At 38.8% G+C, this 15979-nt stretch overlaps 1 protein-coding gene across 1 annotated transcript in view; it reads left to right on the forward strand.

Moving 5' to 3' along the window:
• The window catches only part of gnb1l (G protein subunit beta 1 like), a 38958-nt gene extending 23887 nt beyond the window's left edge, over nt 1-15071 (forward strand). The window contains exons 6-7 of the mRNA XM_004072750.4: nt 5348-5563; nt 14432-15071. Of these exons, the coding sequence (XP_004072798.1) occupies nt 5348-5563; nt 14432-14710 (495 nt within the window). The 3' untranslated portion in view covers nt 14711-15071. The remainder of the gene's footprint in view (nt 1-5347; nt 5564-14431) is intronic.
• The last annotated feature ends 908 nt before the right edge of the window (nt 15072-15979 follow it).

The following is a 15979-nucleotide window of genomic DNA, read 5'->3' on the forward strand; positions in this document are numbered from 1 at the left end:
TCTGCTTCACTTTGATTTCACCGCATCTCTCATCATCCTATTTGGGAGCTCGGTGTTGATCGCCAGGACACAGAGTGATCAATTATATCATCATTAATTACAAAATATCATTTCAGTACAACAAAGACGGACTCACATTAGGAGAAATCCATGTAAGGATGTTTATTTCAAGCCAGGAGCATGTGTTATAAACCTGTCTTATGGTTTCTGCTCTTAGAAAATCAGCATTCTTTATTCTTGTAACCAAGAAAACAAACTTTTAAGGTAAACATGTAAAGCCTGTGGATTCCTATACACAGGCTTCACACAACCAGCTTTCCCTCAACTTTTGAGTCAAGATTTGGCAGCCATCTTTTCTTCGCATTATCTCAAGCTCTATTTCCACAGCTGAAATGTTTATTCTCATTCTCAAGAAGGTACAAACCAACTTAAAACTGCGATTATGAGAAAAACTGCTCTGAAAAAACACTTTTCATTTACAACTTTATTTGTGCAGTGACGAACAAGGATCAGTCTAGTGTGGGAAGATAAAAGTTTATAAAACAAGCTTCTTTCCAATAGATGAGATTCTTTTATTGGCAGACTAGTAAGACACCTAATGCTACGAACACACCAGGCATGCACTCAAGAACGCACTGAATGCGGAGTCTTGAATGCGCTTTTAGCATATGGTGTTCACACTGGACTGTCGGTAACGGATTCTAGCCCAAGTATCAGCAGTTGGAAGAGGCTTGGTGAAGTGGTGCAAATCTCACAAAGCTTACTCCAGGCTTTTTTTTTTCACAGCTTTACCCCGCTCTAGCTCTATTGATGTCATATCATTTCAGCCGGGCATGAACTCCAATTAATTTCTCCTTCATTATCAGCTTTTAAATAATTGGTACTGAATAAAAGGGATGCCATCTATACATCACTACAGAGTCCCTGATTGCACAAAGTTCAACTGGTTTGACTTTCACGAGTGTTCAATGGCTTCAAGTTTTGTACGTAGAGCTCAAAAACATAGAGACACGTGGACCCAAGATTATTTGAACGCAGAAGCCTGAAACGTGCGTTTACATATACTTTTTACTGAAGGTGGTTGCTTGAACGCACATTCACCTGAACTTTTTCAGAAAAATCTTGCTGGTTGTTTCATATTGCAATTATTTTGTTATATGAAAAGGGGGACAGAGTTCAATATTTAGTCACTGTCCAGCAGTTTTGAAGTTGTGAACAACAGCAAAGATGGAAAAAGTGCCTCCACATGTTTGTTTGACTTGTGCGAGAACGTCGGGCTGGCCGGGGGGACAGCGGTGATGTATGACGTGTAAGGCTTTTAAAGTGAACAGAGGCCAGTCAGGAAAAGGGGGAAATGTTCCTACACAGATATCCATCACTCTCAGCTCATCACCTTGCTGCCTCGTGGCCATCACATCCTGGTGGAACCGGCACGACGAGCGGACGAAGCGATTGGTTCCTGATGTCGAAGCGGTGCCTGCCCGGGGGCCTGTGGTGGCCACATCAGCAAACAAGCTGCCGGTCTCTAGGTCATTCCTGGTTTTTGCTTAACACTTCAATACTTCTCTCTAATTGCATTTAGATTTTATTTATTCTGCATGAGTTTGTTTTTAAGGTGAGATCAGGAACAAGAACACACAGAGGCTCTTCTGTTTAGGGTAAAATATCGTCTGATCCCCACAGTTTCCACCTGTTAAATGTCCACCTTAATATATTTTATTAACAAATGTATTTCTATTGTTGTATTTCTACTACACATTCTGATTCAATGTTTGTTCAATTTAATCAATTACTGTCTATATTTTTCTAATTTTTTCATACCTAATCTCTGAGTTTAGTATCCGTAAAAAGACAACTTGTATTGGTCCGTGTGCACAACATAATCAGTTTTCTTATTGATAAACGTTTTAATCCATTCTTGATTATTTTGGAATTTTAGAAAAAAGTTCCTATAGGGTTTAAGTCTGGATTTTGTTTGTTTACTGGCAGATTAAAAACAAATAGATGTGATATAATTTCATTTTCTTTATCACCAATTTTCACCTTTTACTGTCAAAATAAAGGTCTGGCAGTATCTTTCAGCCGTGAAATCTTTTGAAATAATGTTAGTGTAAATGTTAAGAGATTTGCATCGTAACAAGCAAAACATTTTCGCCATGTCGGTTTCCATATTTTAAATTAAAATCCTGAACCTTTTTTCTCATTAGTAGAAGTTGTAAAGATGCGCTTATAAAGATTCAACATTTTTCCCTGAAATATATTCAATACTATGTCATTTATGCAAAGTTAGAGAAAATAACTAAGAGTGAAGTTTTCTGTTTGTTTGGCTTTTAAGCTTGATGTGCATTTCATAGAAAAACCATGGATCATTTTGGTTCTTAGAATTCACAAAGAACCTTTTGGCCATCCCAAGTATGCCCCTCACTACTTCCATTTTTCCCCCCAAAACATTTACTGCCGATTTAAATTGACTTTTTTTTTTTCATTCTGTCAAAGATAAACATTTTTAGTCAAATGTTGCCATTTGTTTATGCTGGTTAAGGAGAGATGCAAACATTTTTAGTGTGTCTATACAAAGTTTACACACTAAAAAGTTCCACTATTTTTTACTTGGCAAAAGTCGAAGTTTTTTTTTTCTCAGATTAAAGAAGTATCATAACAACTTTATGAAGTACATATTTAATACCATTATCGGGGAAGTATTTGAAAGAAAATGTATCCACGTTTTTTTTTTTTGTCCGAGATTTTGTTCGTTTTTCTAAAATTTGAAATTCTCTGATTGTTCTCCGCCTTTTTTTTTGCCTCCTTTGTCGCAGATTTTGAAACCAGCTATAAAAGACAGCAAAACCTAACAGTCTCATTCAGTAGACAATTTTAAAATTAAAATAAACGTTAATCAGTTTTTATAAAGATTTATTTTTTAGTTTAATACTAAAAAATCTGTTTTTTTTTACATTTGCCCAATATTTATGTTGAGAACAGCTTTTAGTTTTAATTGGCTAGTAATGAAAATGATCCCAAATATGTTTGTATTTTACTGAAACTGAAACCGCAGACTAGCAAGAAAAAGTTTCACATAAAACCAGTTACTGTTCTTCATAATAGTTTCCTCCACTGGTCCATCTTCTACCAGCAGCTTCAAGCCGTCTGTCTTTCCAGCTGTTCCTCCATGATGAATCTCCTCTCAGTGCCCCAGCCCACTCCAGCAGAGAACCCTCTTGTAGAAAGGCCTCCAAAGGATTTAATGAATTAGGTGTCTGCCCAGGGTTCCCTGACCTCTGACCTGTGACATCATCAATCAAGGAGGTCCTTCACTTAAAGTGAAACGGTGGGCCCCAAGCCTGGAACGCTTAGCCCAGTCCCTGCTGGTGACCAAGAGCCACTGGTTTTCACTTGTTTTTGTTTGTTTTCACAATCTCTCGGTGTTCGTCTTCGCTGATTTGTTGGGAAGGAATACATAAGTCTGTCTATAATTTGTTACAAGCTAAAAGAAGAGAAATATTGAGCGTTAACAGAGGAGAGGTCTCCAACATGCGTGAAAAATGGCAGACTTGGCGTCCTTGAACATGTGGAAATGTCTCTCCTCCAAGCTTCTGCGTTGCAGTTTGCTTATTCTGGCGGCCACTGCAACAAAAAATCATGTTTTTAAATAAAAATTGTTTTGATAAAAATTGCATTTCTTTATCTATTTTTTAAATTCAAATCGTGAATCAGGTGCAGACAAAAAAAAACTGCTGTTTAAAAAAAAGAGCATATTTGTTCTCAACAATGGGGAGGGGAAGTGGGGGTGGGGTTGCTCCATGCCAACAGTCCCGCCCACATCTCAGAGGTGAATTTCTAATGAACTACTGCCGCTTAACTGAATAATCAAACAGCAGAATCATAATTAAGTTACCAATGGGAATGCTCTTAAAATAAATCAAAAGCTGATCAGAGTAAGCGGGAAACAAAAACAAGTTTTTATGGGCACACTTTAAGATACTTTTTTTTTTTTCCTCCTTGGTCATTCAGTGAACGTCTTTCATTCTCTATCTTGTTTTTAGCAAATGCAGAGATTATATCTACTTCTGTACAAAAGAAAATAATGCACTTTGTAGTCTTTGTTTTTGTTATTGTCTTTAGTTCAGTATTGTAATTTTTTTAAAGTGGCATTTCATATCTGATCTCCGTTTTCGCTCTTGTTTTTGTTAAGGTTGTAGCAAAAAAAAAAATTTCAGAGGATTCAGTATAGGGTAAAGGGGTGGAGCAACATCATAGTTTTTTCTTTTTCTTTTTTTAAATTAGCGATGGCCTGATATGTTTAAAGCTCAACTATGTGCATGTTTAAACAGCGAATGTCAATAAACGTAAAAACATTTTACTCATCCAGTATTTTCAGAATGAGAAGTTGCAACAGCTTTATCAGTTATCTGTCACATTAACCGTTAAAAAACAAACAAATAAATAAACAAGGCCAAAACAAAAGATAACAATGACACAGAATGTTATTTTTTCTCTCTACAATTTTGTTCTTTCTTTTCAGACTCAAATACAATTTTTTTGTACTTGGACTTAAAATTGATTAATTTAAAGCAATCAAAAAAAATCAAGATTGCTGGAGAAACCAAACAGAAGAGATTTGTATCTATACATAGATAATAAATCAAACATAGGAAGATTAGTCATGATTTAGTTGGGGAAAAAAGGTTTGTCCACATGTAAGTTATGTTATATTGTGTCAAATTAAGTCAATATATTTAATCCTCAAATAGACATATTTGTGCTTTGATATGCAATATATGACACATCAAATCCATTACATGTGAAATTTGTCAAAGAAAATCAAATTTTTTGTTTGAAAAGGAGTGGGAGGAAGCAGACTATTTTATTTTAATCTACATAATTATACAGAAAATAGATTCAGTATTTTTCCAATAGTTGATTCATTTTATAAAAAGATTATACAATATTTATGTTTATTTAAAAAGTATTTTAAAAATTGTTTGAAGAGGCATAAAAAATAAACAAGAACGTAAATAAACTAAAAAAATACATGAAATACAGGAAATGCAAAGGGTTTTTCAAGCGATTTTGGGTTTTATGAGGTTTTTGGCCCAGGAATATAAATGAGGAGTAAAGTTAGGAGTGTTGTAATGGCGTACAGCAAAGAGACAGCAACAGGCTGACGAATGGAGCCCGCAGCCTCTCTGAGTGTCAGTGGGAGCTTCCAGGATGATAACCTCTGCCCCTCTCAGTTTCCAGCAGCACAGGGGTTTTCTTCATCTGACTGCAGAGCTGCCACCCCACATCTTAACTTGCCGTGCTCCCCCCACCCCTCCTCACTCTTATCACCCTCCTTCTCTTCCAGCCAGACTCGGGTCCCGGACCTCTCCTGTTGGCTGGATACGAGGATGGTTCCCTGTTGCTGTGGGACGTAACCCAGAGGTCCAAGCTGAGCCAAGTCAAAGCCCACCCTGAGCCCGTCATGTGTCTGACCTTCGACCCCCAGCGGCTGAGGGGCATATCAGGCTCCGCCGAAACAAAACTCTCCTCCTGGATTCTGGACAGCCAGAACAACATACAGGTCAGCCAGCTTGGGCCCAAACAACACAACTGGAGTATTTTATTTAAAAACAAGTCTTTCGGCATTTCTTCATGAAATTAAAAAAAAAAAAGTATAACATTTTAGTAACTGACAAACAAAATGTTTTAAATATGCTTGCATGAGACCAAAAAAAACTTTTAATGTTATTTTTGGGTAAAACATTCGCATTTCTTTCCCTTTTGTATGCAATACCCAGTTGGTACTTTTGAAAGCAATTTAATCATTGATGTTAGTTATTAAGTGACAACTTTAGTTCTGTCACTGTCTGAACCATTTAACATTGTAGTATGTATTTCAACAATATCTGCATTATTTCCATTGAGAATTTCTGGTGCTTTCTATTTTAAGAAAATGTAACACTTATTTGTTCCCTACGCTGTGAAAAAAAGGAAAAGAACACTACTCTTAAGAACAAATTTACTAGAAAGTAGAGTAGCTAAATGATCTTTTTTTCATTTAACCCAAGAAATCTTATAAGATATTAAGATAAAGAAATAAGGAGTTCCACAAAAGCATTCCTACAGTTTAAGTAATAGTAAATATTTTTTCTAAATCTAAGCATTTGATTTGTACTTTTTTAGTTTTTATGAACCTATTTGTTGGTCATTTTGATTACGGTGTAAATAGTTTAATAGGTAGAGATGATGAAATTTAAAACAAAATGAGAATACCATCTTATTACAAGTTTATTAAATCCTCATAAAATCTAAAATTAGCACTTATTCTTGGAACATAAGTCTAATATTAGTTTTCAAAGTAATGACAGCAAATGCCAGTCTAACTTATCAACATTTATTGCACTTTAACATAATATCCTTAAAATTGAAGAAAAATTTACAGTAATTACAGTCTTAAGTCAATTATTTTTATTGGAGCAAAATTATTTTCGATTCATTTTAAATAAAATTTATCTTTATTTCTAGTTCCAAGCTCTTAATGAGACAAAAAATTCTCAGCTGTGCTGATTTTGAGAAAAGTTTTAAACAGTGTAGAGCAAAGAGAAGTTAAAACCTGGAGAAAGAAAATCTTGATTATTTAAAAACTAGGTTTTATATCTTTGCGAGTATGAAATAGTTTGCAGTGCACCTTTCATGCAGACTACTATATCAGCGTGGACAATTCTGGTGTCTTCTGTAGATATAATATAAAAAAAAATAGAATATAATTTATACCAGATTATTAAAAATGACTTCTTCCAAAGTTTCTTTGGAGATCCCAGAACTTCTGTTAGGTGTCTGTTCTTTGGTGTGCTTGCTGAAGCATTTTTGTTTTTTACTTGAACGCCCCCACCTGCTAGCTTTTCCTTTTTTTTTTTTTTTTTTGCACAGTGGTCGACCTAATCCCATGAAATGGAATTAAAGGTAATAGAAGGCATGGAGGCTGAGGAGTGTTGCGTTTCGCCGGGCTTGCTCAGAAAACATTAGGGGCCAAAGAGGAAGAGGCTCAGCGGGGCTCAAGAGGCCATAAATCAGCTGCTGGTTACACAGTGTTGGCAGGGCTAGGGGCCAAGGGCCAAACTGGGGGTGTCAATTCAGAGTCCAGCCACACACATACACACCATATACATATTTATGTATACTTTTAAAGAGATGTGGGTACAGTTCAAGACATTTTTTTTTGCTTGTAAAATAAAAAAAGACATTAAGCATTTAAGGAAAAGGATTTTATACATTTTAAAATTATGAACTGGCTAACTAACATTAAAAACAGGAATCCAAGCCCCTCTGCATTTACAGAGAGATCACATCACCTTCATAACTCATTTTGAACAACAGCCAATGCTGCAGAGACTTCCTGCCTCATTGAAAGCTGGATTTTCTCCTGATTTCATGAGCATAAAGGAACGCTCCCATTTTTCAGGCAGCCCGTCGCCTCCCCTGAATCACAGCAAGGGGATCTTTCGGCTGATGTAGCCCACTCCAGCTGTTATTCTTTCCAAAGTCTTTTACAAATGAACGCTTGAATTAGAAATATTTGCAGATCTCTATTTGTCTCTCTCTAAATGTGTCTCAGGCTAACACTACGTGGGGTTTTAGTCCGGAGAAGAATAGTTCGTCGGTTTAGTTTGCTTGTTCAACATAATATTGACTCAGCGGCGGGAGAAAAATGAAAGAAAACCAAAAAGAATCCAGTGGGGGCTTTTAAAATGTTGCAGAGTGCATTTTGGTATGACGTTCTTATAGCAATCCTCACTTCTTCCCCAAATTATTTTTGTGTGGCCGAAGGAAATGCCGGTTAGCAGATTCGGGTCCAGGGTTCTGACGACCCCTGTGAATTAGTAAAAATATTAAAACCTGGAAGGCCCTTAAGGCAAACACAAAAACACATCTGCAGAGAGAGGAACAGCGGGGGTCCGCAGTACAAGCAGAGGAGGCTGGAAGTGCGATTGCATCCCGCATCACACAGCTGACTTTACAGTCCGACGGCTGCTGAGGATTTATACCTCTGGTGAAACTGAGGGGAAACTGAATGTGACACAACGCAGTGCAGTTATGATTGAATGGGGCTGTGAAGTGAGCTTATCAAGGCCAGATAAAGACAGATCGCTGCAGGAATGGAGGTTAATGTCTTACACATGTCTCCAAAGGCCTTTATCTGCTGCATGACCTCGCCTGCCCCGAGGTATTTTCAGAGTGAAAAGGCATCATCATTTTGTTTTTCTGCTTTTCTTTAAGCCAGCACTTTTGAAAGCTTGTAATGATGATGGCGCGGGCGTTGGGATTTCAGGTGGGGTAAGCTTGACGGACAGATCTTTAGCTGGATGCTCAAATGCACTGTCAAGTGCAGGGACATTTGAGGCCTGCACAAAGAGAAAACAGGTAAATCAAACATGAATGACAGGAGATAACAGCCCTTTACAGTTACAAGTCCAGTGATGTACGTAAAGCTTCTTGAGCTGAAAAGTGACTTTTTGCTGTCCACGCTATTGAGTGGAAATGCTAATAATGACCTTTAAAGAAGTCTTTAAAGATACGTTCCAGCTACGTTCACACCGCCCTCTGTAGCGCACGTTTAAGCAACCACTTTCAATGAAAAGTCTACGTGAACGCATGTAAATGTGAATTTTGGGCTGCCATGTTCATAACTCTTTCATTCACGTGGTAACGACCGTTTTCCGGCTCTACGTACAAAACACGAGGCTATTGAATGCGCATTGCAAGTTTAACCAAGTCAAACTTTGACCAATCAGGGACAAAAATTATGCAGTGGCGAATGGATGACGTCTCTTATAATTCAAGGAAGTGCCAAAAATTTAAGCATTGAGCAAGAGATTTGCACCGCTTCAACATTTTGTACGAAGCCTCTTCCAGCTGTAGGTGGCGAACATGCGCTAGTAAACAGTAGAAAAGTTAAAGGAAGAAGAAGCTCCGCCCTGCTTGTCCTGTGTGAACCCCATGGGTTCAACGTTGCGTTTCTTCCCGACTTGTAACGGCTACCTTCTTCTTTTCGCCAACATTACAACAGTTAAGCTATTTGAATTAGATGAGCTTCTGTAATTTGTATATTTTCTAGGTCGGTTCTTTGTTCAAGACTGTCAACATTAATGTAAACTTTTTAATTGTAATAAACATTTGAAGAGGTTTTATTGTTATTATTGTCCGCAAACCTACTGTGACTGTAAATGTGTAGACGCATTTTTGTGAATGCGGAGACCGATCAGGTAGCCATTACAGATCAGGTAGTGACACATGCGTTCAACACGCGTCAAATCCCCGCTGTGTGCGTAACTTTACTTATCGATTAACCCCTGCCTCTCCCACACTGAACAAGGCTGCTCACCTGTTTGACATATCCATATTCTGTCAGCCGGAGCCAGGCTCTAATAGGCAAGGCGACAAAAGGTTGTAATCTCCCTGCTGCTAAGTGTGATTCAGGGACAGGGTGTGTCAGAAATACCTTTGAAAAGCCTTCCAGCTGCTGGGCCGGAGTGAGTGAGCGATGACGGGATGTTTCAGTGGATCAGTGAACGGCAGGAACGTGTGCCAACAACCAAGGGGAGGAAGACGAAGCAAGGCATGACTGAAAGCTGCCAAGTGGATCCTGAGCCGTTTGTAAAGCCATAGAAAGTCCTTGTGGGTTCAGCTGCAGAGCTGAACTGGTCGTCTCCTGACAGCTTGAGAAAGGTTGCATTCAGACTCCAAAATATACTCTGCGCAGATTCAAACTTAAGTAAATATTTTATAATCAATCCCAGAGATGGAAGCTGAAGCCACCTGCAAGGTTTCTTTGTGAAAATAAAATTCTTGTTGAACAAATGGAGCGCCTAGGAAAATGAACCCAAATTAGTTGACTTAAGCTAATGTGTCCTTTTGCTAAATGATTTTGGGTTAATGGCTCCACTTTAGGTCAGCCAAAGCAATAAGATTTTTCTTTTTATAAACATTATTCACTTTTTGGGCAACAAGTCAGGCTTTATATTTTACTTTGATCTGCTTTTCATTTATAAAAGTCGTTGACGTTTTATTTTGAAAATGATAGAAGCTCCAGCTTTCTCAGTTTTGATCTAAACGGCAGTCTTTACAAAAGTTTTTCTTTTATTTATTTTGGCCTTTTTTTTTTCACATTCCGGAGCCTCCGTGTCAGAATGACCAAATTCGTATATTTGTTCAAAACATACAGAAAAACTGTTTTCCTTCTTTGAATTTGTCAGCATTTTTTTAAACTAAAATTGACATTTAATATGTGGAGAGAAATGTACGTTTCTTTGTTATCGTGTATCTTTGCTCTTTATTTATTTATTTATTTATTAAGCGTCAATTTAAAAATAAATTACATAAACCTGATTGGGATTTTAATTGTCTTTTGGTAGCAAAAAATATTACCCATTTTTGACTAATCAAATGACCTTAATAAATGGGGAGCCGGTTTAGCTCGTGCTGGTTTGCGGCGCCTTCCGTCCGTGAAACCCAGGTTTGACTCCGGGCTGCTCCCTGTTCCCCTCTCTACCTCTGTGCCGGTCCCAAGCATGGTTGCTTTTGCTTTGAGAGGGTTGCGTTTGGAAGGGCGTCCGGCGTAAAACGTTGCCAAGTTTACCATGCGACTTGTTCGCTGTGGCGACCCCTGATGGGAAAAGCAGAAATGGAAACAACAAATGTCCTTAATAAATATTATTTAAATATATTATGATTGACATTGGAAGAACAGAAAACCAATATTTTTAAATATCAATTAACTCTTTTGTCATTATTGTTTTGTTTTGTTCCATTTAATATTTAGGTAGCTTGATTTAATAGCTCAGAATAAGCCTACACAATAAATCTCAAATTTACTGTAATCACAATATTAGCCTGCGCAATTTGCGTTTCATAAAAGATAGTGTAAACTCCAACAAATGCAGTGTTGTCTTAATGTTTGCACCCTGCCTTTAAAATTTCATGGCAGCTTAAAGTATTTTACTAATCAATTTACTCATTTGACCAATGGAAGGGACCCCTACACGTCGTTGACCAATCAAATGGAGCCCTTTAAAGTTAGATGCCCCCCTCCTATGTAGACAAGGATCATTTATGCTGTAATTTAAGTTATGTTGACTTTTGTTTACATAAAACTGTTGCAGTGAAATGAAAATGATGTTTTAATTGTTTTTTGTTTTGTTATTTTTTTTCATGTATCGCAAGTCATATCATCGCTATTTTGATCATTAATATCGCACATCGCAGGTTTTTCTCATGTCATGCAGCTGTAGCTCGGAGCAACCTTGTTTTCTCCGTTACAACTTTTTCTCCTCACTTTCTCACACAGAAAGTAAAAATAATTGAGCAGTCAGGCTTGCTGAATGACCAATATTGCATCATTAGCTATTTACTGCTCGCAGTTGACCCTTAAATGAAATAAATGTCCTTTTCTGACACAAACTATGGGAAGCAAAACAAACAAAAACAGACACTTAAACCCATCATTATCAGGCCTCTAATCCAAACCAGATGGAGAAAGGTAGGGACATTCCAAATACTTGAGGTAATGACGAAATCTCTGTCCGGTTTTGGGGGTATCAAAGTAGGAACACAGTATGTCACACTCGTGACACCAACATGATGGTCTCAAGGAAAGAAGGGAGGATAAAACACAAAAAAGTATGACCTTTTGTCTTATGATCAATGACATTCCTCTCTGCTTTTACTCTCCCCTGCATTCCATTTTATCCACTCGGGCCATGAGTACCTGGCTTATATCTTCCACATGCAGCTTGTGGATGGTTCCTGCCCAGAACAGGAGCGTACAGATGTACTCTGCTATCCAAGATCATTAGTCTCTTTGGACACATCCTATGAAGTCAATTTTACGCTGTCCTGTTCGATCGCAGCCCCCATGTCCAGATGTTTTTGGGCCTTGCAGTGATCCGGCAGGGATCCCCATTGTCCGAGACGAGCATATTCGCTTTTGGGGAAGGCCCACAGCAGCAACCCATTTAGATAGTGATCTTAGCTGCTATTCATTATAATATGTCAGAATGTTGCCCCTTTAGAGAGATTGATTCGGTCCTTGGAACAGTGTAGATCACAGGGAGAAAGGGCTGTGGATAATCTTTAGCAGGCAGACATTACAGCAGCGCATTTATCCTAACTCCTCGGGTCGCTGACCAGACCTTTCAGTTAGTGTGTAATTCATCAGAGATGCCTGAAGCAACACGGCCTCTGCAAACAAGCATTTCAGCAAGATGGTCCCTCTCTTTCTTAAAAACTGTCACGCAGGTAACTAAGTCGCCTGACATGCTAACTGCAAACCAAATAGTGGCTCAGAGAAATTTACTCACGGTAAGTATTTTGTAGCAGATGACTGAGATTCTGGATTTTAAGGCGAAATCACACTTGAACTTCAGTCAACAGATGAGTTAATAAAGTCTCTGGTATTCACTTTTTTTTGACATCATTACATTTATGACTTGTGATCCTAATTACTCATGCCCTGCAGGGGTCCTGGACTGCAAGCACCATATTCTTCTTTCTCACTGCGCCTTTGAGGGAAAGTTTAACCCCCACCACAAACTCAAAACTTACCAAAGTTTGCATGTACCTATTACCCACTAAAAAGAAATTTTGTGCATAAAGAACATGACGTCATTGATTTGACAAAGTTAAAAACGAACTAAATTTAGCGTTTTGCGACGATTATTTATGGGTTCACTTTCTTCTGAAGATAAAAACATTGATAGTTTAGAATAAAAATACATTTAAATACATTTTTTTGGTAAAAAATGTTCTGGCAAAATGCATTATGGTCTATATTCGCCAATCTAGTGAGCATCGATGCACACTGGGTTTTCACACAGACTTTTGGGAAATTTCCAGGGCAACTCGATTTTGAAATTGTTGATTCGGACAGCACTACAAAATGGCGAACGCACTTTAAAGGGGTTAAGGCCCGTACACACCGGGACGAATATTCGCCAGGCGTTATTCGCCAGCTTTTTTCCCCACTTTTTTTGTGTTCACACCCAGGCGATTTTCGCTGACGATGAGCCGAGCGAACATGCAATTTCATTCCCTGACATTAGATGGCGCTTAATGTAAACAGAAATACTCCTGTACACAAGGTGGCGCTGCGCAACTTTACGATTCTTAAAGTCGCTTTTCACTCAGAAGAAGAGAGCAATTACTTACGCGCTTGTCAGAATAATACAAAGAAAACATGAATATTTCAAGCACCAGTAGCTCCAACTGGTGATTGGTTCGGGGATATTTTAGAATGTCCATCATTATTTCTTCGCGGCAGTGTAGACGCTACTTGGCGTCTATCTTCTTCGCTGGTATGTGTGCTCAGCAAGGCAGTTTTGTGTTTGAGCGCCCCCAAGTTGTGTTTTACTGTAACTTCAGAAGCTCCAGACACGTGTGCAAAAGCGCCATTCTCATTGGTCGAATAGATTTCGACGCGACGCGTCGAAAAAAAAAAAACGAACCCGAGGCGTTTTTTTTTTTTGACGCTTTGGCGTGGGGCGTTTTTTCGCGTCGGTGTGCACACTCACATTGGTGCCCTTTGTTTAGTCACGAGGCGTTAAACGTCGGCGAAAATTGACGGCGAAATTCGTCCCGGTGTGAACAGGCCTTTAGGGTGGGAATTCGGACACAGTGTCAGACTAAAGCTTCCTTGACCTTTGACCTTGGTCTTGAATTTTCCCTCCAAAAAAATCACCTTTACTATTAGTTTCAAATTTAAACCCCGTCTAGGGACTTCGATTTATTCCCTCCTAACTCCTTGAACATTATAGCTACTGGGGATAAAAGTTGCTTTTAAAAGTTGTTGATTCTGAAATGGCGTAAGTGTGTTGAACTCACAAAAGTGACATTTCCCTGTTGTTCACACATTTTTAATAGAATATTATGAAAATGTAATACACGAATCCATGGCTCAAGCTGAACAAAACGCTGTCACATACAACATAAACATATTTGGAATGCGGGCGTGGGTAACAAAATACCTCTGATTTGCAAGGAAATCCAAAAGTTTATGTTTGCAGATTCTTCTAAAAATCCCATAGACCTGTTCATCACCACCAGGCAACCAAGATATGAAATGGCTGCTATGAAGATAAAACCAACAGAGTAGCCGCCATTTTGAAAAAAGTGCTGTTTATTTATCGATTTGTCAGGTGCATCACTTACCAGATTGGCTTGGGAAGATGGGGAGAACAAGGAGCATGAAGCAGCCACTCATTTAGTGACGCCTGTTCAAAAGGGGGTGGCGAGCGCCTGCGGGTCATACCACGCCACTCACGGCTTTAATTTTTATCATTTCTTTAACAGAAAAAGTGGTCACCTCACACTTCCTTTTGGATTGCTTTTACTGAAAGTAAAGCTGTTTTTTCAGAAGTGTGTGTTCAGTTGTTGAGGTGTCTGTGTGCCTTTGCAGCTTCAGGAGTGCGTGAAACTGGTCAATCCCGGAGTTTCTCAGCTCTGCATCAGGGCCGATGGCAAGCTTCTGGCGTCAGCCGGCTGGGACCACCGAGTGCGGATATTTGGTTGGAAGAAGCTGCGGCCGCTGGCGGTGCTTCAGTACCACTCTGACATGGTGCTCAGTGTGGCTTTCTCAGACCATCTGGACCCCCGACAGCGACTCCTAGCCGCCGGATCCAAGGACCAGCGGATCAGCTTGTGGTCCATATACAACGAGGGAGCCGCCACGGGCTGAGTCCCTGTAATGGAGGGATGCACAGACTGTTGGTCTGAACTTCTGTCATCAGCACTGATGTAATGCTGCCTTACCTCCTGTCTGGGCCTCTTTGGGCCGCCTTCACAGTTGAGGCGCAATAAACCCTTGGCTCATTTTTCAGAGAGCTAAACATATTTGTAAAATGCACCATCTATTTTGTGGGGGGAAAAGCGCTACGATGAATTATTTTCTTCTTATTTCATGTCATATGACGACATTTAAACTATTTTTTATTTTTCATACCAAAGCCAAACTTGTGCATGAAGAGATACATTCTATGGATTTTTTTTGAACTGTTGTTGACATTCAACATTAAAAGCTCTTTTTTTTCTAACCATTATACTGTTTGTGTTCTCATTTGAGCATGTTTGAACCCCTCAGTCGTTTTGCTAAAAAACCGACTGAAGTTTTGTCTGTTAGTCAAAGCTGGATCCATCGTTCTGCTACGATGTTGACTTATGCCATCGGAGCTGGGACAACCCAGTGGTCTTGAATTTGATATGCACCTGAGCTTCTGTATAATCCAATGTTATTCCAGGAGCTTTTAGTTTAGCACAGCGGCTCTCTGGCCTTAGCTAAGCTGCGTTTGTCAAACAAGGTTAATCACAGTGAGGACAGAGAGGTGCTGATTTACAGGCTGTGCTCAATAGTGACTAATTGTCAGGCTGATCTAAGTTTTAAATGTATTTATTGAATAGAATATAATAGGATTTTTTGACATGGTAAGGTTCTACAACAAAATTCCTGCAACCTGCCAGTGTAGGTTAAATAATCCCTTAGATATAAGAGAAAATCAAATTAAGAACAATAATTTTAAAAACATTGGGTACAAAATATTTTTTTAAAACAACAGACACATCAAAAAGTATTAGTTAAAAAAATATGTCCAGATTTATAATGTTCATCAGCTGTCTGAGTCAGCCAGAAGCGTCTTGGCTCTCATGCACCATGAGGCCAGAGAGCCAAACTTCAAACAGTGTTCGTTCTGCTTCATGAGGGCCCTGTCTCCAGGGATGATAGGGATAAAAAAGCTCAGCAGGCTATACAGAAAAGTCCTGAGAAATCAAAGAAAGCCATGCTCAATAGCTAAGAATGATAAGGAAACAGAGGAGGAACAAAGTAATTTCTGAGCTACTGTCAAGGCAAAAACATGCCTTAGTGTTAGGCCTTTTTATACTTTTTTTGTGTTTTAAAATGTAACTGTTTCACACCTTACATTGGTGTGGAAAGGCACACGAAAGCATATTT

The sequence above is a fragment of the Oryzias latipes genome, chromosome 9 (assembly GCF_002234675.1).
Source record: "Oryzias latipes chromosome 9, ASM223467v1".
Classification (NCBI taxonomy): Eukaryota; Metazoa; Chordata; class Actinopteri; order Beloniformes; family Adrianichthyidae; genus Oryzias; species Oryzias latipes.